Consider the following 24676-nt stretch of genomic DNA (forward strand, 5'->3'; position numbering starts at 1 on the left):
GGTCAAAGACTCTCAGTCTGCTGGGCCTCTTGCCTTAAATACCCCTCAGCTCCCAGCACCCTGCTCTCCCTGCACTAAGAACTTCTCCTGGGCCACTGGAAAGGTTTCTGTCCGTAAGGGTACTTTACTTTTCTCTGGTGGATGTTGTGACTGACAGTGCTGAAGTGAAGTCTTGGCCCTTCTCTTTTTTCCCCCCTGCATTTCTTCTTTTTTGGTCTGTACTTCTTAGTTTTCACATATGTTTAATGGGCTTGCTGATGGGAACTGTCTGGGATTCTCAACTTTCATATATATTATAAAGGAAACAGTTAACAAGAGCATCAGTATTTAGGACTGGTATAACTTACTGGTTTTAGGCCCAAGACAGATCCTAAAATTGATAGAAAACACTTGTAAAATAACCAGTTTTGGTTATTTTTACACACAGCTTTGGCTTCTAGTAATATTAAAAGTGTGCTTGTGCCCACACATGCAAGCACCCATATATATAGATAAAACTTTGGGGTGAATGCTGCAAGTAATTCAGGCAGTTTCTACTAATTTACATGAATTCTCCACAGGATACTATTACAGACTCACATTGTCAACTCAGTTCATTTTCTGGTACTACAGCTGGGATTGGCTGGTACAGGCTTAAAAACAAACCCCCAGCTTGGTGAAGACTGTTAAGCAGTTTCACCTACAAATGGAATTTATTCAGCAGGGGTTCAGCAATATTTATATTTTATAGAATAAATGACACTTGAAGTAAATTAATTTTTTTCTCAGTATTTGGAACTTATGCTCACTGGGTATGGAGTTCCTTTTGCTGCTAGGACCATGGTCAGGTAACAGAGTTCAACTAGTCCTGGAAATACTTTCTCCCCTTTAGCCTTTTCACGTCACTAGCTCCATGCTAATGCTTTTCTGTGCAATTTTGGTTGTTCCCATGGCTGAGCCAACTGTTGGTTACTCCACAAGCAGCCAACATTTACCTGAATACAGTAGAGCCTCTTCCAAAAATCCAATCTCTCCGTTACTTGACCTCTCACATGATCCATAGCATAAAGCAAAATGAACAGCGCTGCTTTGTACAGACAAAAAAGGTTTGACTGATTTTTGTTGGTTTAGGTCTTGTACACAATTATGTATGGAGATAACAGTTGAAATATACTTTTTCCCCCTAAGAATGCATGTTGAGGATCCCTTCCCCACCCCCCATATGTTGCCCATGCGTAATATTTGTGCACTGTGGTGTAGGGAGGGGAACTGCTTCTGTGGGGTTTAAAACACAAGAAAGTTTGCTGCTCTCCGACCCCACGCTGGGCTAAGAACTGTAGGATCTTGGTTGTGTTTGGGTTTAAATGTGTATTAGAACTCACCGTGTGTTTCCTTACCTTGCTTCTTCTTCCAACTGGCTTTGCCAGATGGAAGCTCTCATGGTCTTCTGTTTTATTTTTATTTTTACAGTGTATTAAATTAACCTGGATTTGAATTTGTAAAACTTTCAAAACTGCTCTCCTGTAAAAATAGTTTCTTTAGCTGAAAACTTCCTACAAGAAAAATCTTAACTATTAGCTAAATTTTTTAATGTAAACCTGGAAATTATTTAGTACCTAATTGTTTGAATACAGTACTGTAGAGCAGGCCTAGGATATGAGACTTGTTAGCATTGTGACTTCAAACTGATAAAGTCAGCTACTATGTGGGACGTTTTTAAATTGTGACTTGTTTTCTAAGACCTCCCCACCTTGCCTTTTTCACAGCTAATATTTTCACAATAAACACAGCCAAACATAAAAATGTTAATGTACAAATGAGGAAATTCTGTTAATTCCCAACAAAATATTTTTGTATATAATAAAGATTTAATATTGAAAAATATGACTGGCCTTTTTTTATTATGTTTTTTTGGGGGGGGCATAGTCTGTATTACAGCCACTTACTGTATCAAGGACCAGTCTCTAAATCTGCCTTTCATCTTTGGATCTCGGTGCTCCACCTACCTAAAAGCAGCTTTTCAGCTGGTCTTGTTTATCTCAACATTCATAAATGTCCCAGATCCCCATTCCATGCACAGGGAGACTTTGGGGGCTCTTCAGCTGCCCTGGCAATGTCGTCATTGCTGACTTTGGGCACCTGAGATTTCCTGAGCACTGCAGTACAAAGGGAGTTGTTCTCCTGGGCCCACACTGCAATGGGCCAGTGGACAAAGCCCAGGGAACGTGGACTGAACAGCTGGAAGGAGGCAAATGCTGGGTACTGGCAGCAAGGCAGAGCCTGCTGGCCTCTGCAGGTAGCACAGACCCCTTGAAAGGCTGCCAACCTCCTCTGGCATTGCCAAGCTATGGATTCTCCAACCTTCCTCCTGGGGAAGCCAAAGGGAAGCAGTACTTTGGGGAGGTTAAGTCAGGGTGTGAAATCAAACCTTTCATGAGACAAGCTCCAGCCTCCTCTGAAGCACCCTATGGGTCTTTTACCACCCCCTTTGCTAGGGAAGACCACATCTAAGCTTGAAAAAGCATTTTTCATGTGAGGCCAGCCTGGAATCGCTTGTTTGTCCCCAAAAGAAAAACAATGGAAATTACATGCATAACTTGTTCTATTGTTTTGACAGAAGCATTTAATAGAAAGTTTTCATAAACTCATTAGAGAGGCAACTTTTAGTAGTGATGGGCAAAAGACAACTTTCCCGCTTACACACCGCTCCCAGGAGCGGAGTTCAATGCTTCCATCTCCTAAAGGATCTTTCATTTACACCAGCACAAAGTTCAGGCAACACCATCAGCTTCACTTAACAGATGAGATGCAGAAAAGCCCACATGCCAGAGCTATCTGAGCTCTCAGGGAATGCAAAAGCACCATGGTGCTTTCCTGCAAAGTCCATGTCCTCAAGCAAAGCTGAACTGATGTGACTTTTTCAAGGCTTCTTAGACAATCTGCTCAAGGCTGTGTGGGAACAGAGCAGGAAATTGAGCAGAACTTCCACCCACCAGCTACGCTGCAGGCCTGGTTACTGATCACCCCCACACAGGTGCCTGCTTGTTTGTCTCTCAGTCATCTCACGATCTCATCTGTAAGCACTGATACTCCACCTACTTGGAACATCTTCTTCCTAAGCCCACATTTACAGTGATCTCTGCTGCAGTTCTGTTCCATCCATGATTACAAAAAATTGCAATGAAAAAACAAGCAAAACAGTTCAAGCACACAGTGCTTTACTAATACTTTGCTGTTAGTCAAAGAAACAAGCAAAATATCTGCACTGAAAATGTCATATGAGTAAAAAGTCATACGATCATTTTTGTGGTGTACAGCAGGAACCCTTCACGTGCACACAACAAAAGGCATTGCCATACCTCGAAGTTCAGAATGCAGTTTAAACAGCTGAAACTTGCTAACATGGGTGAGAACATACCAGAAAACAGCAATGCTGTGCAGAGGTACAAATCCCTAAAGTGGTCTTGGCAGTTGAAAAGGAGGCTTTGTAATTTCCCACAGTGTGCAGTTCACATCCACAGAAGTCAAACAATAATTAATAAGAGAATCTAACTGAGTACCTTTTTAAGAGCCCTTCATTGCACTTCCTCCAACGTGAAGGCATTCTGCACACCCAGGCTTAAAGGAGCAAAGCAGTTGCTGCATTGCAGAACCCTGGGTTTCCAGGGCCTGCCTGTTTGCTTCCTTACAAAAAGCAGTTTGTACTTCACTGTTTTCTCCCATGCATATTAATGCAAGCAATCTGGCTTTCACTGCCCTGCAGGTCTGACACCTAGCAGAGCAGCTATGTTCCATTTCTCTTCCATGGCTGTCTTTTTTAATTTATCCCCTTCATTCCTAATTTATGTATTTTCCACTGAAACTGCAGAGTCCCCTGGTCACCCTAATTCCTGGCTGTGCTGCCCTAAGTACCAACAGAACAGCTCTATAGCTGATCCCAGACACACCAAAATTACAGAGCTACAGAAGAAACAACGGGCTAGAGCAAAAACTGGATACTCAGTACAGCTCCTATACAATCCCACCTAATGCATGAAATCCATACAGGGCAACATAAAGAACAAGTGGGAAGAATCTCGGTTCTTTCATAGTTACAGCTTTTACAGAAGACTCTGCCATTTCCAGATTAATGTTTGATGAAGCAAACAGCCTTTGCACGATCTCAAACTTTCCTCTGTCAGTGAGAGTGGCCACCAAAGGACTGCTCAGTGCCACAGTGCCATCAGCTGAAGTGATGTTTGGCTGTATTTATGAGAGAAAGCAAAAGAGAGAGACATTAAAACATTTTCCAAGCACTGCTGTTCCTGCCATTGCTCAGCTCAGTTCTTCCACACAAAAACACCAGAGAGCTGACAAGGCAGCAGCAAAAGGTCAAGATTCCCTTTGCTACTAGCCCTGACAAGTATGACGTGCTGATCCAGAACCAAAGCTCTATGGCACAATTTAAGAAGAATCATCTCTCCTGCTGTGTCATTCCCTGAGTTCAACTTCTCTCACTGCACATCACACTTACCTGTCACTCTGAGCAAACAGAAGAACTCCCCTTGCACCTACCTATTTAAAGGATTTTACTATTGTTTTTGTAAGCGACTTTAAAAAGCTTTAAAAAATCACAGAATCATAATGTTTTGGGTTGGAAGAGACCTTAAAAGATCATTCAGTTCCAATCCCCTTGCCACAGGCAAGGACACTTTTCACTAGACCAGGTTATTCAAAGCCCCATCCAACCTGGAGTTGAACACTTCCAGGGACGGGGCATACACAGCTTTTTTGGGCAAACTGCTCCAATGCCTCACCACTCTCATAGCAGAGTTTCTTCCCAGTATCTAACCAAAACCTACCCTCCTTCAGTTTGAATTTTACTTTTACTAAAACTTACTTTTACTCTTGTAAAAAGTCTCTCTCCATCTTTTTTGTAAGCTTCCTTCAGGTACTGGGAGGCTGCAATTAGGTCACCCTGAAGCCTTCTCTTCTCCAGGCTGAGCAAACCCAATTCTTTTAGTTTTTCCTCATAGGAGAGGTGCTCCTTTACTCTAATGCCCTGCACCATTCCTTCAGCAGTTTCAATAAATGGCCTCAGAGTTTTGAGACTTCAGGGCTTGCCAAGGTTCAAGCACTGTTGCTATCAAAGCAAAATTTCTGTTTCCCAAGGAGAGGTGATTACTGCTACTGAGACTTTAAAACAGTGAGACCATTAAAAAATAAAACTGGAGCTTAAGTTACAATTTTCTTTTGCTCACAAGCCATGAAATTTCCAAAATACAGCAATGCTTGGAAGTTAGGTTATGCACCTGCAGTAAACTGCGTGCCTCATTCACCATATCACACTCTGACCTTGGCTAAGCACTGCCTACAGCTGAAATTCCCACTGGAGCTTGGTATCTCCTCCTTTACTGGGGAGAAATATGACCAAGGACACAGGCACTCCCTGCTGCTGTGTCCACGAGCCAGTGGTCCCATCTCTGTTACTCACCAAACAGCACAAGGCTGGAACAACCTGGAGATCACAGCAGGCACGCAGCAGGACAAGAGTGTCATCAGGCAGCTCTGTGAAGGACACATTCACAGGCAAAGATCATTTCCAGTGAACCCTGCACCAGGCTGGCTGCTGGAAGAGGAGCTTTATCAGGGAGCTAACAGGTCCTCCTCAGCTGGATGCTTGGAAGAGGCTGATCCAGCCCTTTCCTACTGGCACAGTAGAATGGGATAGGCAAAGCGTGTGACTATCTGTGTCCTTGAGAAAAGGCACTGGTAGAAAATGGGTGTTTCCTCCCCATCATCCTTGCCTCCTCCCTAAGTATCTCCTCAGTGTTTAACTCTGAGTCTGCAGGCTGGATGAATGACTTAGGTCTTGAATAAACCAAGAATCTGTGCTCCCAAAACCTGTACGAGGTGCTAACTTCTGCAAAGCACAGCTTGAGAGGAATGGCATAGCTGAGACTGCCTTGAGGCTGGGAGATGGACTAACTGATCCCTGTGGTGCCCTTCAACTCTAACAAAAAGGCTGCAATTCCTACCACAAGCAACAGGTATAAAACAGCTTTTGAACCTACATCCAGCTACACTTATGCCTGGACCTAAGCAGCAGACATTATGTCCAAAGTCAGGTCATAATGCAACACACTCAATTAACTGTACCCTGCTGTTAATGGCATCTGACAATTGTTACCACATCAGCAGGTTTCTGTTTTCTATTTCTTTTCTCTCTCCACAAATGAGTTAAGCTCTCCCACCTGGGTCCTGTGCATGTATGGATGCACACTGACATTTTGCGGCACAGTGCCACAATTTATACTGGACTTCCCTTCATTATCTTAATGTCAGGGAATTCTTTATACACAAGAGAGAAGAGAAAAATCTAGGGAAGTCTGTCTTGGACTTTGCAGGTAGCTTTTAATTAACACTGTGGTGCCAACTAGACTGTGAGGATGGCATTTGTTTGACATTTATGTTTAATCTCCTTTTTGAGCAGCTGCAACACAACCCTCTAATTGCAGTGTCTCGGTTTTAAACTCATTTTTGCTAAATTTGGTGTGCACTTGAACAATATACACTGTTACACATGAGACAACACCCAATTTGTAATTCTCAGCATTTAGGCAGGAAGGACTCTTGCATGCACCAAGTACAGAAATTAGCTTGCCAAACTGCAAATGCTCACACTCAGCAGAAGCAAAGTTGAGCAGTCTTGGGGGAATGTGTAATTTACGCACAAAATCTGTCAGTGATTGAGGGCTGAATTTAATTCACAGCCAGGAATGCTACACATAGTATACCAAACTCATAAAAAGGGAACAGAACAATTTATGTTCATGAAGCTCACCAACTGCTCAAAGAAAGCCATAAAAGCTTTAACATGGTAGGAGCTTCTAAAAGGAAAATAAAAATTTAAAAAGGGCTTTTCACAACATACCAGATATAGCACTGATAAGGAGGTGAGCAGCTGAGAAAAGTTCTTCATCCTGAGGCTGATATTTCTGCAACAGCTCACTCTGTAAACTGCACCCTAGGAGCTGCAAGAAGTCAAGGAGATCTCTTTGTTGTTCAAGTTTTAACTCCTCCAGATCTGGCTTGCCTCCTGTGCAGATAGCATCGAACTGAAAGCAAAAGAATAAGCAAAACGTCTTGAAAAGAGAAAAATTTTAAAAAAAGAGAATGCTAGTACTATTCTGAAATTACTTTTAGGAAGCAATCCAAAGGTTCTTCATCTTACCAAGTCCCCCAGGGCAGTCACCATTTCTTCATGGAGCAAGAGCTCACAAAGGGTTTTATACAAAGCTCTTTGCTTGTCTTCCGGAAGCTTCACAAAGGGCTGGAACTGGGTCTTCAACCGTGACAGATCTTTCCCAAGAAAGCAGTAGAAAATAAAACTAAGTATTTCTACACAGATGTTAGTAAAAACAGACAACATTTTGCTATGCAGTCCATAAGCTCATTTATCACCACACCTCAACATCCTGATTTCCAACCAGCACAAGTTAAAATGCAAGGCTTGAACAGATCAGGTGTTATTTCCTATGGAGCCAATGAAACCTCAATGCAAATACTAAGAAAGAAGAACAGCTACCAAGAATCAACATTTTGGTGTACAGTATTTTTAATATTTTAGAAGTCAATACTTTAATGTTAACCAATGAACTACATCTTAAGTCTCCCACTTTAAAGTTTATCTCCAGAGAATGTTCATCTATATGGCAGAATGAAGAGTCCTCATTAAATACACGGGAGTGCCCTGCATTCATTTTCTCACAATTCAACTATGATACTGAAATTAAATCTTTTGTGACATCAAACTGCCTCTCTGCTATAAAAATTGAAGCTTTCAAATCAACAATGCCAACTGGAAGGTTGGAATGTTCAGGGTATTTTGCCACATTCCAAAATTGTGGGCATACAAGTATTCTCAAATTTGTTTAAAAGAAAACTTCCTTTGTGTCACTTCAGTCAAGAATCATGCTCTATTTAAAGATGTCCTTTTTAACTAAAAAATTACTTCACTGGGGAAAACAAAAGCCCAGCCACAGGCAGGTATTTTGTTTCTCTGATGCAACTGTATGAATTTGTCTATACAAAGAACAGAAAATTAAATGTGCTTCCAAATTCTTTAGTAAAAACATTTTTTTAGCTTTTTAATTTTCCAAGAGACAGGGGTGGCTGAATTATTTAAAGAAATCTCCAAACCTTTTGAACAAGAAAAGCAAATAGATATGTCAGGCTAAAACAAAAAACAGAACAGTGGCATATACCATTCTTTCACAAGTGCTTTATATATATTGTTTATTGAACAACCGTTAACCAAGGGTGAGACTTAGAGACAAGAGAGGTGGTATTAATCAGTAGAACCAGCTGTAAGAATTCCACCAAGAACTGATGAAAAGCACAGTGTTTTCTGGGGCCTTGATTGGTCTTTCTTTTTTCATTCCACAAATAACATTCCTGCCACCTCTTTCCACGTTCCTACAATAAAAACTTGTACCTGGACCATTATACCAATTTGCAAACTTCCATTTAAACCATGCTTTGATTTTGTCAGTTATAAAGCTTCTCAGAAAATAATGAGACGAAGTGAAGGCAAGGGAGATATCTGTCTGAGACTTAACCTGTAACGGAGTAGTTTTATTGGGAGTATTTTTCAAATCATGAGACACTATTTTCAGTGACCCTTCCTGAATGAAATCATGTATCATTACTAAACTTGCAGAGGTTATCTGGAATGTAAGAGCTGTCATAAACATCTGACTCTGTAAGATGATATTTATGACAGATGGATTTGGAATGTTCACAAGAAAGAGTCCACTGCATATACTTAGTGCAAACTGATTTTTATATTCTTTCAGTGCACTCCCCCAAGAGTTCATGATAAGAGCTATTAAAATGAACTAACAAGATTTCTTACTTACTATTGTACCAGATTATTTCTGCCCATCAGGTTATTTAATTCATTGTAATATAATCATGTAAAGCATTTCTGGTAATACCTTGTTTCAATATACTTATAGAAGCATCACTGGGAACGAGGTTTTTAGCCCCAGAGTACATCTCATTATCAACAGCATCTGGCTGATAGAGGAATGAAGCATCTCTGAATTCAACTGAATGAGGATAAGATGAGCCTTCTGTGCTTTCTTTTTCAAAACCTCCTTGCTGTTCATCTAGCAGGCAGAACTCTGTAATTAGAAATTCAATCAAAACCAATAATTAATAAAATACACAAGCAATTACTGAATGAGATGATAGCTTGTATTTTCTAGTGCTCTCACATGTTGTTTCTCCATGTCTTGTCTCTCCCAGATGGAGAGAATGCCAGTGGTTGCTGTGCATGTGAATTATTGAGCATTCCAGCAGCCCTGATGTTTGGTACAGTGTGTACAGACAGGAGACCTGTGGTGCAGCTGCCTCCCACAGAATGTGACACCAGCTCCTGTGAACTAAATTAGTGTAGACAGAAAATAACACGAAAATTTCCTGCGGACACTGGAAACCAGAATGCTGCATACAGGAGACGTAGGTAGGAATTCTTGGTATTTTCACAGAATCACAGAATATAATGAGTTGGAAGGGACCCTCAAGGATCACTTTAAGTCCAACTCTGGTCCCTGCACAGCACCATCCCCAAGAGTCACACCACATGCCCATGACTGTTGTCCAAATGCTTCTTGAGCTCTGTCAGGTTGGTGCTGTGAACACTTCCCTTGGGAGCTGTTCCAGTGCCCAAACACCCTCTGGGTGAAGAACCTTTTCCTGATATTCCACCCAAACAACCTCCCCTGACACAACTTTGGGCCATTCCTTGTTGCTGGCCACCACAGAGCAGAGATCAGTGCCTGCCCCTCCTCTTCCTCTCACAGGGAAGTTGTAACTGCACTGAGGTCCCTCCTCAGCCTCCTCTTCTCCAGGCTGAACAGACAAAGTGACCTCAGCTGCTCCTCATATGGCTTCTCAGGGCTCTTCACCATCTTTGCTGCCCTCCTTTGGGTACTCTCTAATAATTTATAATCTTTCTTACATTGTGGCACCCAGAACTGCCCTCAGCACTGGAGGTGAGGCTGCCCCAGCTCAGAGCAGAGCAGGACAATCCCCTCCCTTGCCTGGCTGCTGATGCTGTGCCTGATGAACCCCAGGACAGGGTTGTCCCTCCTGGCTGCCAGGGCACTGCTGGCTCATGTTCACCTTGCCACTGCCCCCCAGGTCCCTTTCCATGACACTGCTCTCCACTCTCTCATTCCCCAGTCTGTAAGTTTTCTACCCACTAAGAGACATGCTGTAATGCAGGCAATAGGATCCACTCATGAAGGAGACACATGAAAGTACTCTCTGAGATTTGTAAGAACTCTTGAGGGTCCTTTACAGAGCTTCTGTTAGCCATGGCACTGACAGCCTCCTCTTTCTCAGCCAAGCCACAGGTCCATCCTCAAGTTCTCCAGGTAAATGGACAACAGGAGACTTCTGAAAGTCTCTAAAGGACATCACCCAGGGATGTTCCCTAACAGAATCACTCCACAGAAACTGTCTCTCTTCCCTAACTTCAGAGATGAAATAACATGCTCTGGCTGGATTACAGCCTCATCTTCGTGACAAGCACTGGCCAACCTCACCCAAACAGGACTGTCCTTGTCCTGCCACCCCAGTGCCCCCAGCCTGATGAAGTTAAAGGCTTCCTGGAACGTACAGGGAGCCTTCGTAAGAGTTATGCTGAGCAACCTGGAGTGCCAACTTCTGTGCTCGTGTGTCCAACACTGTGCCCTAAAGATGCAGAATACAGTCAAAGCCCTATGCATATCCTGATCATCTTTTATTGGCTCAAATGTAAGATCTGAATGTGTACCCACGGCACTCTGCAGCCAGTCTGAGGAGAACACAGGCAGGCTAGCAAAAGAAACTCAATTTTGAAGTAATACCTGACAGCAAAGGGGACAAAACGTAACTAATAGAGCACAGTGCTCACATGTACCCGGCACAAAACCTAAATATAACCTTTCTGCAGTTGTAAGAGTCTGTCTCAGTAAATTAAGGACATTCAAAGCAGATGAGAAAGCATGGAGTGCACTCCATCAGCAAAAAGCTTTTTCAAAGGGAAAGCAGACAAAGAAATCCCTGCCACAGAGAAAGAAAGACAAACCTTTATGCTTGCATAACCCTTCATGGAGAAGAAGGAGCTACAGAGGAGCAGAAAGTGATTAACACAAGCTAAGAACTTCCCAAAGCAACAGGACTCTGGACAGCAGCTGAGGCACCACTAAGCCACCTCACTCATGTTATTGTCACTGAAAATAACAAGGCTTTCACACGAACCCTGAGGAGGAAGACTGTGCTAATAAACTGCCTCCCCTCCTGAGGCAAAATGATGCTAATAAGGGAAATAAAACTTTTCAGAAGGTGTTGGTAAATCTTGTAATAGGACTCAATTAAAAAAAAAAAAAGCTCAAAATTCTGTATTAAGAAGACTTAATTAATTCTGTATTGAATTCTATTACATTCAGTGCAGTTAGAGCTTGTTAGTTACTCAGAAATGTTAACAAAAATGCAAGAAAACCTGAGATGATAAATGAAAACAATCAAAGAGACTCCTTTATGTGGAAAAGTGGATATATTGGGACTGTTTAATTTACAGACATTTAAGAAAAAGCAAACCACACACATACAGCAATGAACAGAACAAAACAAATCAGCTGGGTGCTTTTACATCCCCTGCTTTGTAAATTAAGAACAAGAGGCATTTCAGTGCAGCTTGAGTGCAGCCCAAAACTGCAAAGCCTTAAGCAGAAACAGCTTTTACATGGAGTACACTGGAAATTAGCCTGTAGAAATCAAATAGAATGATTACAGGAAAGCACAATGGTAAATGGATGAGAAAAGGATTAGATCCCTCTTCCTTTTTAAAAATATATTTATTTATAAAAATATCCAAATATGTACAGTCACATTAGTCAGAACAGTTAAAAGAAAATTTATATACCATTCTTCCTAACAGAATAACTCAGGTACTGGCAGTGGCAAAGAAAAAGAAACAATAAAAAGCTTACATGTATCTTACTCTGTAATTATCAGTGAAGAGAATCCCATCAGGTTACAGCTGTTACTGGTCACTTTCAGTCTCATGAGAAAGGACTACATTAGTCCTTGGATTTAACTTCAAAGGCTATTTCTATTTTCCATAAACAGACACTGCTGCTCAGACATCAACAAGCTGAAGTTTAGGCTACTCTCCCTGGTAAAGCCCTAATTTTGGTGTCAGTTCCTCCCCTTTACCTTCTCAATGACACTCAGGCAAGGGAAAACAGCACAAATTAAAAAAGAAAAGAGGCAGGACATTAAGTTGTTTAAGATAAAACATGAAACAAACTATGCTGGTTTTGAAGCTTTAGAGACGTTAATATTAAATATGGGGGGGGAAAAAAGCAGAAAAAAAAGCAGAAGTGGAAAAAGAGCAGAGAAATACAGATCATTAACAAGACCCATCTATTCTTAGCTAGCAGGACATCACAATTTCATGTAGAAATCATCTAAGTAGGCTATCAGCTATATACCTATGTAGTCAGACAGCCTTAACTGCACCTCATTACTGTGAGTTACATTTCTATTATAACCATGACGTCGACATCCTCTGCTATTATCTCTGTGTTCAGTCTACATCAGAATAATTCCACTTTTCAGAAACTTTTTTCAGGTTACATAATATTTACTTCTTTTCTTGATCTTACAGACTTCCTTAATATCAGAAGTACTATGATGGAGAGTTAATTCCTGGATTCAAATCTCAGCTGTATTCCAACTATTTCTTCGATGTACCTCCTGCTTCTCTCCACATCAGTCCTTCCCAACTTCCAGCTCTACTGTCTGATTTTATTCCTCCTTGCATAACATCCCCTGAAACCTCATTTAGGTCCATGAGTTTAAATGAGGATGGATAAGAAAGAAAAACCCAAACGATTGTGCAGAGCAGAAATACAACTTCCCCCAAAGCCAATTTCAACATTTTTTCTAACCTGAAAAATATTCAACCTTACATAAGTAAGGCATGACCAGAAAACATGACAAGGGCATTTCTGCAACCACTCTAAGGGTAATCCTTAAATGAAAGTGTAAAAGCTAGGAAAGTTTAAATTCCAGTCCTGTATGTATGATTTTGTTCTTAACATGACTGTTGTCTAAGCATTCCTGGTTGACACTTGATTTACATTCAGGTCACTCTCTGCAACACGTGAAGGGAATAGCCCAGGCCAAGGGCCTGCTGGCTGGAAGCAAAAGTGCAGAAAAAGACCTGGACAACAAATCCAAGAGGATCAGTAGCATACCCTTGAAGTTTGCCGCATACTGGGCTGTACTGACAAAACTGTAGCTTCTTAGTGGACTGATGGAACTGAATTTTCAATATGGGAAAGTGCACTCAGAGTGCTGTGTCCAATTTTGGACACCTGTGTACAAGCCCCACATTCACAGACTACAGCAATCTAGCTAACAGCAGATATTAAGTTTACCACCACAGTGGTCCAACATGTTAACAGGCCGGAGGAGTGATGGAATCTCTGTATCTGGAGATAAATCAAAACTTTATAATAAACAAGGATATGAGCAATCTGATCTAACTCTGAACTTAGACTAAAGTTCAAAAGTTGGCCCTGCCTTGAGCAGAGGCTTGCGCTACATGATCTGTGGCTCCCTGAAACCCAAGCCATTATGAGTTTACAGTGCATTCAAGCAAGTGAAAAAGCATTACTAAATCAGAATTTTAAAATTACTAAATCAACATTTCTAGCACAAATAACTATCAAGGCAAATGACACCATACAACATGATCACCTTCATGTACAGGGAAACATAAAAATCATTGTCTGACAAACAGATTTGTCCACAGCTGAACTGTGTCTCACAAAAACTGAGCTTTTCACTTACCAAACTGGCCACTGTGCTTTATAAACAGTTCAATTACACCATAGGCAATAGTGGTTGCAGGAGGAATTTCAAGGATTACACTAGAATCCTTCACCAGACTTCCATCTTCACTTACTGAAACCTGCAAGACAGATTTATTGGCAATTTATCTGATTCAGCTACTGTACAGCTTAAACACGTAAGTAAGGTGAAAAATACAGAGGGAGAATATGGTTTATTCTCCATGATGTCTCGTCAAAGCACATGCTACATCTGGCACCTAAGAAAGGAACGAGATGAAGAGTGAGGTAGAAATACAACGTCAAGAGCAGCTCTCACACTCTTAGCTACCCTGTCCTAGCATGAAGTTGAGTTCCAGGCACAGCTTTTGCCACAGATGAAGCCCCATGTCACTAGGAAATGGGCACTCACTTCAGTGTCCTGCCTTGGCCAATTCTACTGTGACATTTCTTTAGCCCAGCTGGAGGCTGGTATCAGGAAGGCAGCACTTGCAAATAAGGTTGTTATACTGCAACTCCTGGATTCCTGCAACTGGACACACACTGTACACAGAAGTGAATAACCTCCAGCTTTAAAAATAAAAAAAAATGCAATGAATGTGCATGTTTTGACTTTGGTAATTCCTTCTCAATTCATAGACAATTCTTCAGATAGCCTCATAACACAGTTAATCTCTAGTCCCATGATAAAAAAAAATGTTTCCCAATAAATATGAAAACTCAGTAGACACTGCAGCCATTTGTGATGAATGATTACTTGGCTTTTCACATAAACTTGATCCAGCAAGGCATTTTGCTATTCAACTTACAATGAATTGTTTTAGGTTTGCTTCACATTCTGCTGAAGGTAGGAATCTTCAGAGAAACGGAATCACAACTTGATAGTTCTGATGGAAACTACATTCCAGGCTCATATGAAAATACGGCATCTTTTTCCAGAAAGGCAATGGAAAAAACATTTTCCCATATAGAATCTTCATAACCAAGCACTGCAGTTTGTTCAGCACATTAAGAAAGCACAAAAAATACTCCAAAGTCAATTTGGAGAAATCATTTCTTCCCAGATAATGTGCAAATGTCCTATTCCTTGCAGATTTTTACTAATTTTTACCTTTATTGTTTTTGCAGTGCATCCCATCACACCACTGACTTTTTCTTCTGTCTGGATATGTTCAGATATCGTACACCTCTGAGTTGTGATTATCTTTTCTCTCAAGATGCACAGTACTTCACGTTTTCTTTCTATTACTTGCTGAAGTAAACTACTCTTTAGATCTATTGCTCTGAAAAAGAAAATACACCATTAACAATACTATAATTGTGGAAAAAAAAACCACAAAAACAACCACATTTTCTTAACTACTTGAGTAAGCTTTTACAGTAATAATGAAAATGGTTTCTGCATGAGCAGCCTCCTCAAAACAACGATGTCCTCTTTTGCTATTTGGCAGCAGTAAATATCTATATTCCACAGTAAGTCCTCACATACATACTGAATTCTTGATTCCCTACTCTGAGCAGAAACAGAAGTTGTCCAGATACTTTCTAAGCAAAGAAAAAAGGCAAGAGACAACTAAAGGCAACTTGAAGCTTCCTGGGTAATACAAAACCAACCAGTCAGGCTCTTGGACACTGGACTGAATCCTCTCCTACTGTGAGCTTGCACTGACATTACCACGGCCATGGCAGGGGGTCCTGGCTGGGGGACACAAAGACAGCAGTGCCTCAGTGTTTGCCATAGATCTGCTTCAGTGCCCACTTAAACCCCCCACAGGCTGAGTGGGATCAGCACTGACCAAGTATTTCAAAGGGCCAAATGAGAAAACACGGAAGATTTCATTGATGTTGAGACTGGGGATTACTGGAAAAAAACCCCACCTGCTTCAAAGTCCTGTGTTATTCATTGGTATAGACTTAAAATTTAAAATTGGTGACCAGGACTGTCACAGTCAAAAAAAAAAATCTGTGGGAGGGAGCCCAAAACTCTAGCCCAGGCACCAACTTAATAAACCATCTCTACTCCACAGCAAAATTCAGCATCTGTTTAAATGCTGCTGGAAATAATTCTAACATGAGATTTTTCTTAGAATGACCAGAAGACAGAAAGTGAACTCCCAGAAACAATACAGGAGGTTTATTTTCTAAGAAAATGTTACAAAATCATTACCTTGTCTTTTGGGGTGTTAACAGACTTTCTGGTAATGGTAAAAGCAACTTCTTAATTTTATTGAACTGATTAAAATATGTCAATTATATTATACTTTGGCAAAATATTCACTGGAGGTCCTCAGATGAGATGTTGTATTTTTTATGAACAGGTAATCCAGCAAAACTGTTGGAAGATTAAGGGATTGCTATACCTCACTCACCTTACTTAGTCTTTTCTCCTCCCTTTTACTGTAAATGGCTATTCATGGAGCTAAATGGCAATTTCCCAAAAATGTGACAGAAAGACATGTCTGACTCGAATTCATTTAAACTGAGATATCTCCACTTTTAATTAAAAAGTTTTAGATTTATTAGATTCTGAAGTTTTGAATTTATGCAGCCTGTGTAAGTCTGAAGTCAGATGGGGTTTTTATTGAATTAAAAATATCCTCAGGCAATTTTTGATCTTTGGAGAGTTACATGCTTATATGAAAGTTCAATCAGTTGGAATGAACTGTCTGAAAACCTTAAAGTTGATTGTTTAGACAAGGGAAAGAAAACACCTCTGAAACAATGTAGCAGCCACTAGAAAAGCACCCCCAAACATTCCTGAGATTATTAATGTAACTCTTTTTCCTCTGGTGCAAAATCATGCTTCACGCTTGGAATGCAATAAACCTTTGGATTAAGTAAAAATTGAAGAAATGTCAAGCAACCACAAACATCACCGTTCTTAGAAGTGTCTGCCAAACCAGAGCCATTAGTTACAGTCTATCCACCCTATCATGTACTCCACTATAATTATTTACGTTTCTAAAGTGGCGTGCTCTAAGGGTCTTGAAAACACAAAATAATGCACTAAGAACTTGCAGTTTTAACTTGACTTACGGAGCCACAGGCAAAAGAAATACAATGAAGCAGCACAAAAGCAATTTGTCATTTGCTTTCCTGTGTATTTTCTGACTGTTTAAGAGGACGACAAACTTGCTGATTATCTCCAAAATTTAGAGGGAAAAAACCGCCTCAAACAATCAATGGTAGAAAAATACCTTTTAGATAAAGACTTGCTATTTCTGAATAAGTGTTAATTGAAGAAGCATAAAAAATATGACCTAACCCTATGCAAATGAATTACCAAAATAATTCAAGAGACTTCTTCTTCCATCTGCTTTTACAGCATTCTGCCTGAGGCAGGAGTGGCTCAGACCCTGTCACACTCCTGGCTTTGAGGTCCAGATGTAGTAGTAGCAGCAGAGTGGCAGAGCAGAAGAGTCAGAACATGTCCTTAACTTGCAGAGAGGGGCAGTGAACAAATCCTGGAGGCAAGGCTGGAGGAGCTGCTGCAGCATTGAGGGCTATGGATTGACAGTGACACACACAGGAACACAGAGGCACACTGCCCAGGCAGTGCCCAGAGGTGACCTGGGATCCCTGCACAGAGCTGAACCTGTGCCTGAGACAGCCACTGCCACAGCCCCAAGGTTCAAATTACTTCAGTGGGATGTGCCCCACTGTAAAGCCCTCAGAAATGTTCTCCTCTGCCCAGTAAGTTTAGTGAGCTCCAAATTCAGTGTTTTCAAACCTGCAGCTACAGAAACCTTTTCTTCTAGAATAGCAGAGTTAAGTGCTCTCCTCTACGCTTCTGGCACTGAACTTTCTATCATAAAACAGAACTCTAGGGTTGCATGTGGGCACATCATGAGTTATCACTGGGGCACAGCCTGTTGAAGGCAAAATATTCTGCTCTCCTCAGCAACTCCAAGAGGAGATGACATGAGGTAAGCAAGTATCCCGCCTATCTAAATTATCATTGAAAACAGTCATCAAGAGCAAACCACAACAGGGTTAAAGTTTGACAATCAGAGCAGGGCTTCAAGTACTGCAGGGCAATAGCCACTGAGTCTGTGACTCTATTTTTACAAGAACTGAACTTGCCAGTGTAACACTGAATGCAAGAAAACATCTGAGTAGCACAAGATGGCCTGGTTAAATCCCTGAGAATACATGCATGCAAAGCACATGAATTGCACTGCATTTTTTTATTTTACAGGTCATGTTTCAGAGCTTTTACTACTGTTCTGCAACAATAGATCTTACTATCTCTTTCACTCTGTACTGTACAAGAGTCCCCACCAACCCTGTGCCATTTGTACTACATTACCATTACCCATCCCACCCCAAGGAGCTGAGCTGAAGCACTCAAAAATAACACTATAGAAAATTAATGAGATGTTGGTTTGCCAAGTCCCATTAGCAACACCCAGAGTATAAGCGTGTATAAATGAAAATTATTTTAAAGATGCAAATTATGGGGTTTTGCTTGATTGTTTGTTCTGCTTAAGTAACCTTCCTGAGGTCAATGATTTACTATGCTGGAAGCTTTACAGGTAAAACATGTACATAAAATAATTTGACTTTTGGTCTCACTCCACATTTAACTGGATTAAACACTTCTACTCTCCTATAATGCAAAGACTTCTTTCACCTTCATTCAGTATTTTTCTTCCTGCATTAGGAAAGCAGTAGACAAAAGAGGCACAAAGGCAATTTGCTGCAGACAGGAGTCAGAAAAGAAGAGAGAAAGGCAGAAATTAAATAAAGACAAGAAAAAACAGACAACACCTGGCAACATAGCAGGCTCTTACAGCTACAGCAGAGAGCACAAGCCTGCTCTAAACCCCACTGCTGAGACTGAGGGTATGTTTTTTAGGCACAGAATTTGACCTAATTTCTCACAAAGGAGAGGCCATAGGACCATTTTTCCATCAAATCCTGTCTGTCTCAGTAACCCACCCACAAATCCTCAAAACAAGGTGCCTGTCAATGTCCTACAAATACCAAGAAGAATGAGTATTGCCATGAGTACTCTTCATCCTCACATTGAAATCAGCACTGCTGCCTGTCTGCACAAATTTTCACTAATCCAAACTACTTAGAAATAAAAAACCTTTTCAGTCCTGTACTGGGCAATGTCACTTCAATACACCTCCTCTCCCAGCTGCAGAGACATGGGCAGCTCATGCTCACAGCCTCTTCTCTGCTTCATTTATAATGTGCAACAGTCTGATGTCCTCCATACAAATAGTGCTTGTTGCAAGTGGGAGCATTCACCCAGCTTAGTTCCCACTCTAACAGAGACCTCCAGAGAAGTGTCAGAGAGCAAAATCTACCAGACCTCACTCTGTCATTTTCCACCAAGCACAGATGCATGCTTCTTTTGTTAATTCATTTCAAATATAACCTCTCTGACCTACTTCTTACAGAACACAGCATCTGCAAGAGTCAGCTTATTGACAGCATTTCACTATTTTTCCTATAGAATAACCTGACACATACTTCACAGAACATCTTCCCTAAGAATACCAGAGACTTCTCAGACTGCAAGTGACAGTTAGTTTCTCTATTTTCTATTTGACATGCTCCTCATTTTTTAAATCACAGGCACACACAATTGCTTTTATTCAATCCTGTCTCACAGTGCTTTGTAACTTCATATTACCTCACATAGCAGCTTAGATAGAAAACTGAACGGTTCTCTCATCATGCTCATAAATGCTCAAAGAGTTTTAAACAATACATCACAAAATGGTCTGAATTTCCACAGTACTCAGATTAAGAACAGACATCTACTTTTGTCTCAGTATGGACAATAATATGCAGTTTCATTAATTCAACTAAAGTGTAATATGCAACAGCATGAAAGTATCTTTCAGCCATGCCAGAGTATGCTGCTAAAACCACAATTCTTTTCCTAATATGCTAATCATAGACTTAGGAAAAACTCACACAAAATGATGGAAGTATGGCAGGCAATTTTTTCTGCAGCTGATGTGAACTGACTGACTGCTGTCACTCGCCTCTCAGAGCTTCTCCTTCAATCATGTTCCATGACTTTTAGTGAAATGGTGAAAACAAGCAAGCAGATTTGTTAATATATGAGAAGTACAGAAATTATAATATCCTCATAATCCTTTTTACTGGAAGGAAGAAGACAGAACAATTGAGGTTGGGTAGTCATCTGGTCTAACCTTTCTGCTTTAGCAGGGCCAACTAGAGCAGTCTGCCTAGGATCATGTCTCCAAGGTGGTGAACTCCACCAGCTTCCTCAGGCAACTTGTGCTCAGTAATCCCCACAACGAAAAAGAGTTTCCTGATGTTCAGACAGACCCCCTGTGTCTCGGATTGTGCCTGCTGCTTTCTGCTCTCTCTGGGCATCACTGAAAAGTGGCTCAACCAGCCCATACTTCAACTACTCTAAGAGGAACTTATGGCAGACGGTACTGAAAGCTTTAAAATAGAAGATGGAATATATTCTTAAATCCATAGCAATCCAAGGGAGCTAAAGGCACAGGACTCTGCCCCAAAGCATGTACGTATCAGTACGTCACAGTGCTCTGTGAACTTGCAAGCACTGTGTAATACAAAATCAAAAATAATGTAAAGGGACATATGCCAAGATTGTGTACCTAAAACTATCATTTAACTTTATTTTAGGTATTGCATATTATGTTAGTGTGTTCTGCATTTACTATGCCACTGCTTCTGCAAACCAGGAAGTATCTCATCCCACATCCTTCAGCTGTCACCCTTTTTCAGAAAAAGGAGCCAATGCAGCACCTGGAATATAATTAAAAGATTGGGAGGATTCTTTTTCAGAAGGTTCACCTAAGAAGTGACAGGAAACTGATTTACTGCCACTGAGCACTCTCAGTTTGCCCAACTCTGAAGACTCACATGACGTATTTTAAAAGGCACATCACCTTTGACTTTTTAGAGGTTACTGCTACTAATCTGCAACTTTGACTTAATCAGCCTAAGAACATTTTAAAAATACAACTTAATTAGGTTATATATGTAGAAATAATAAATGAATCAATGATTGATCAAACAAGCACAAGCACCACAAGTTAAATGACATCAACACCAGTTTGTTGCCTCGCATTTCTCAAGGCCTGACAGGTAAACATTCTCTTATAAGTGCTGTAATGCTTTGCATCCAAAAATCACTAACTTGTAGACATCAGCACTCCTGAATTCCACACAATACTCATGAACAAGATGAAAGCTTGAAGCTCAGACACAATCAATCATAAATCATAGAATATTTATGAACCAGCAAGTAGAATTTTATCTGTAAGGCATTGCCAACAATTTCCAGTGAGCCTCTGCATTACACTGGAGAAAAAACACAAAAATTCTGCTATCATCAATTTCAGTGATCTGGCAGAAGGCAGACTGACTCAGTTTCAATTATACACTGTGCATCGTAAGCTTTAATAAGCCATGAGCATCTTTTTTATGAACTAAGACCTAGTGCCTTAAAGTGCCATAAAGTGGCACAGACATCAGTTACAATTATGCATAGATCAGTGTAGAGATACTGATTTTCAACACTCAAAAGAAGGTAATGTATTTCTGAGTATTTAGTTACATAAAGGATCATAACTCCAAGATGTGCTGATTTGCTGTGGGACAATTTTTTGCGAACAGGTAACTTCAAGTAAAAGCTTACTGATCCTAAATCGAAGTTTCTCTAGTTTGTTTCTCTATAGGACTCCATCTAGTGCTAGAAACAAGACCCTAAATCTTGACTGACACTATTTTCTTGACACTTGATGCAGATTAATTTTACAGGCTTGGTACACACATTTATCCCAGTATTTTCTGCTTTTAATTAGGCATTTAGTACAAAGAGACAAAGGTGCCTTATTAGAATATCTAACATGTTGACTTGTGAACACTCACAATAAAAAGAACACTAGCCATTTGTTCCCATGAAAATGGAGAATTGATGCTTTCTAGAACAGCAGTGTATCTAAAGCAAATTTACATTGCTTCTGACAACTTCTGTACTGATAGCAAAAATCTATCATCTTTATCTTCAGAGCATCAGCAAAGGCTATTTAAATTCATTACAGCCTGTCCTACAGATCTAGAGTAGAATGCTGTCACAAAGAAAGCACCCTCATCTCCCATGAGTGAAAACCTGCAATAAAAAGTAGACCCCTGACGAGTCAGCTGGCTGCCAAATAGGCTTTGGCCCACCACACTCTCATTGCAACATTAAATAGATTGGATTTCAGAGTAGGAGAGGAAGTGAGCAAGTGTTGCATACTTTGTAAAATAAATAATATGGTTCCCCTCAGTTAATACAGTGTTTAACAGGAAGCAATAGATCTATATTTTGTTCAGCTAGTTAGAATATGCCTTGACTATGCTCGCTCACCTTTGCTATTCCTTTAATTTAAATAATCCCATTTTCTAGCATGGTCACACATACACAAAATTACAAAGCCTGCTTACAAGAACATTAGCAGTTCTGAATTCAGTTTTCATATTCAATGCCCCAGTAACACAAATAACTAATTCTTTCTTTTTTTTCCAGACTGTTACCTCAGTACAGTCCCCCAAAGAAGGGAGGATTTGGCTCTTGTCCCAGGTAGTAATTCATGCAAAAACATAAAATGCAATTAGAGAGAAATGTTTTAAAAACAAGAAATGGAGAAGTCTGACTAACAAGATTTCAAAATATAGGGAATTTCAATTTATATATATATATGATTTATCATGAATATGAAAGCTTACAATAAAAATAATTTTCAAACTGTGGCAACACAGTTTCAACAACAACAACAACAACAAAATCAACTGGTTGGTGATTGCAGCTGGCCCAAGTCTTTTCAGCTCAGTAATCTCTCCTGGCCACTACAACACCCACATTAGAAACATACCTGTCCTTGACATCTTTCATAAGCTGCTGCAAGTCAACCTCCTGCTTCCTCAGGTTTCCAAATGAGGACTGGTTTTCCACGTAACCCTTCCCTCCAGTTCCCAGGCTGACCTTCAAAAATGATGTTTCAATACGTCCTTGAACAAAATCTTCAAACTTCCCCATATATTTTGCAAAGTCAGACTCCACAATCACTAGGAAAGCAATAACAGTAATTTCTGTGAAGAGAAGTGCTGAAACTGTCCTTAAATGACTGGGGGAACAGATACTTACAGAAAATATGACAAGTTAGTGAGGGCAAGGAACAGTATGAAAGAGGTAAATAATGAAATTTACATCTCTACAACTCTTGCATCTGCTCTCCTCCTGTTTCCATCATCTTTGCTCTACTGTCTTTTGTATTTTGCCATTTTAGGAAAACATAAGGTGACTGAACTGCTGAACTCAGACACAACAAAATATTTATAAAGAATGACTGAAAGTTATTTCAGCTACAAAGAAAACTACAAAGCAGACCTGCTTGTACAATAAATGCTTTTATTTCGGCATCGTTTTGACACATCACAGGACTATCGCAAAGCTAACTGAAAACCAATGGAAAAATCTAACTGGTTTAAAAGAACTCTGAATTTCTTATAGCTAAAAAACAGAGAACAGACTCAGAATCAGCTAATTTTCCAAGCTAGCTACTATTAACATCTTAGGTTAGGGACCTATCTGCCCACACAGAATCATGACATGTCCAGAAATATGGGATTCCATCTCATTAATCTTAAAACATGGGTGGGACTGCTATAGCTGGATGAAGAAGATAGTACAAGGGTCAACCTTTTTCAACAGTCTGTGCAAGATAAACAGAATGGGTGATAAAACTCGCTTGGCCTGGCCTGGAAGCATTCCCTGGGCTACTAACATCAACAAGACATTGTTTATTCACTATTTTTGATCTGGAGCACAGTAGAGTTTCACACTACTATCACATACAACCACCTATCATATTGTAGGGATACTCCTGTGGTTGTAGACGGCATTGTTATTTAACAGTAGGACTGTACAACCTTCAGCACTCAATTTAATACTCTACCCAGGAAAAACTTTCTTTTTTAACCAACATTTATTAATACCAGTTTTAGTTACATAAATGGTCAAGCGAGGAAAAGACCCATTCATCTCATTTCCATGGATGGAGAATTCCTTCAGAGCGTTTGTCTGAAAGGAGCCTTCTAATAACAAAACTGAGAATAACGAAACAGATTAGGGATTGTACTATTTTTATCTGCACTAATAGTGCTGCCCGAGTATGGCTTTACCTGGCTTTATTGGTTTGTCTTCAGTAAGCACATCACTCAGGGTGACTGTCAAGAAATGATACTTGGGCTTCTGCCAGCACCAGAATTTCCTCCTCTTCGTAACTAAGCTCAAAAGCTGCAGCTTGTCTGAGGCGTTCAAGTGGGAGACAGGGATCAAGTCACCTCCACTGTCAGTTTCTCTCACGAAATTCTTCGTTGCTTTTGCAAACATTGTGGGGAATCAGTTAAAGCCTGAAAGAATACATCTGTTTTCAAACAACTACAGCTGGAAAGTATAAATATTTACACTGTCCTTTTAACCACAGTTCTTCACAGAATTGGTTATAACAAAGGAACACTGTAGTGTTTTCACCCTATCTTCTTCACTCTGAGCTGGGAAGGAGTTCAAATCACTTGTCCCAATATAAGTTTTCTCAGTAACTAATAAAAGAATTCTAGTTAAGAGGAACATTCACAGGTTATTAATCTGTTAGGGAGGAAAATCTTACCTGAAATTCTATGAAAAAGCATCTACTAATGAGCACCCCGTAGAGACCAGCTGCAATGAGGACAGCACTGAGGCAGTGGCAGAGGATTCCTGCCTCCCTACAGGATCCTTCTTTTATTACCTAACATAA

General features: G+C 40.3%; 1 protein-coding gene across 1 annotated transcript; it reads right to left on the minus strand.

Moving 5' to 3' along the window:
• Positions 1 to 3970: 3970 nt before the first annotated feature.
• Positions 3971 to 24270, minus strand: GSDME (gasdermin E). Its single transcript, XM_062495704.1, has 9 exons — positions 24060 to 24270; positions 22751 to 22943; positions 14983 to 15154; positions 13873 to 13993; positions 8958 to 9146; positions 7193 to 7320; positions 6893 to 7076; positions 5453 to 5526; positions 3971 to 4221 (listed from the first exon to the last, which is right to left on the minus strand). Exons 1-9 carry the CDS (start codon positions 24268 to 24270, stop codon positions 3991 to 3993), a joined length of 1503 nt encoding a protein of 500 aa, XP_062351688.1. The 3' UTR covers positions 3971 to 3990.
• Between the last annotated feature and the right edge of the window lie 406 nt (positions 24271 to 24676).

The sequence above is a fragment of the Cinclus cinclus genome, chromosome 1 (genome assembly GCF_963662255.1).
Source record: "Cinclus cinclus chromosome 1, bCinCin1.1, whole genome shotgun sequence".
NCBI classification, from domain to species: domain Eukaryota; kingdom Metazoa; phylum Chordata; class Aves; order Passeriformes; family Cinclidae; genus Cinclus; species Cinclus cinclus.

Excerpts from the sequence above, each read along its gene's own strand:
- GSDME (XM_062495704.1), bottom strand. The coding sequence starts at position 24,270 with ATGTTTGCAAAAGCAACGAAGAATTTCGTGAGAGAAACTGACAGTGGA. Across the intron at positions 22,944-24,059 it reads AGACAAACCAATAAAGCCAG|TGATTGTGGAGTCTGACTTT; the intron begins GTAAAGCCATAC and ends TTGCTTTCCTAG. Across the intron at positions 15,155-22,750 it reads ATGAAAGATGTCAAGGACAG|AGCAATAGATCTAAAGAGTA; the intron begins GTATGTTTCTAA and ends TTTCTTTTTCAG.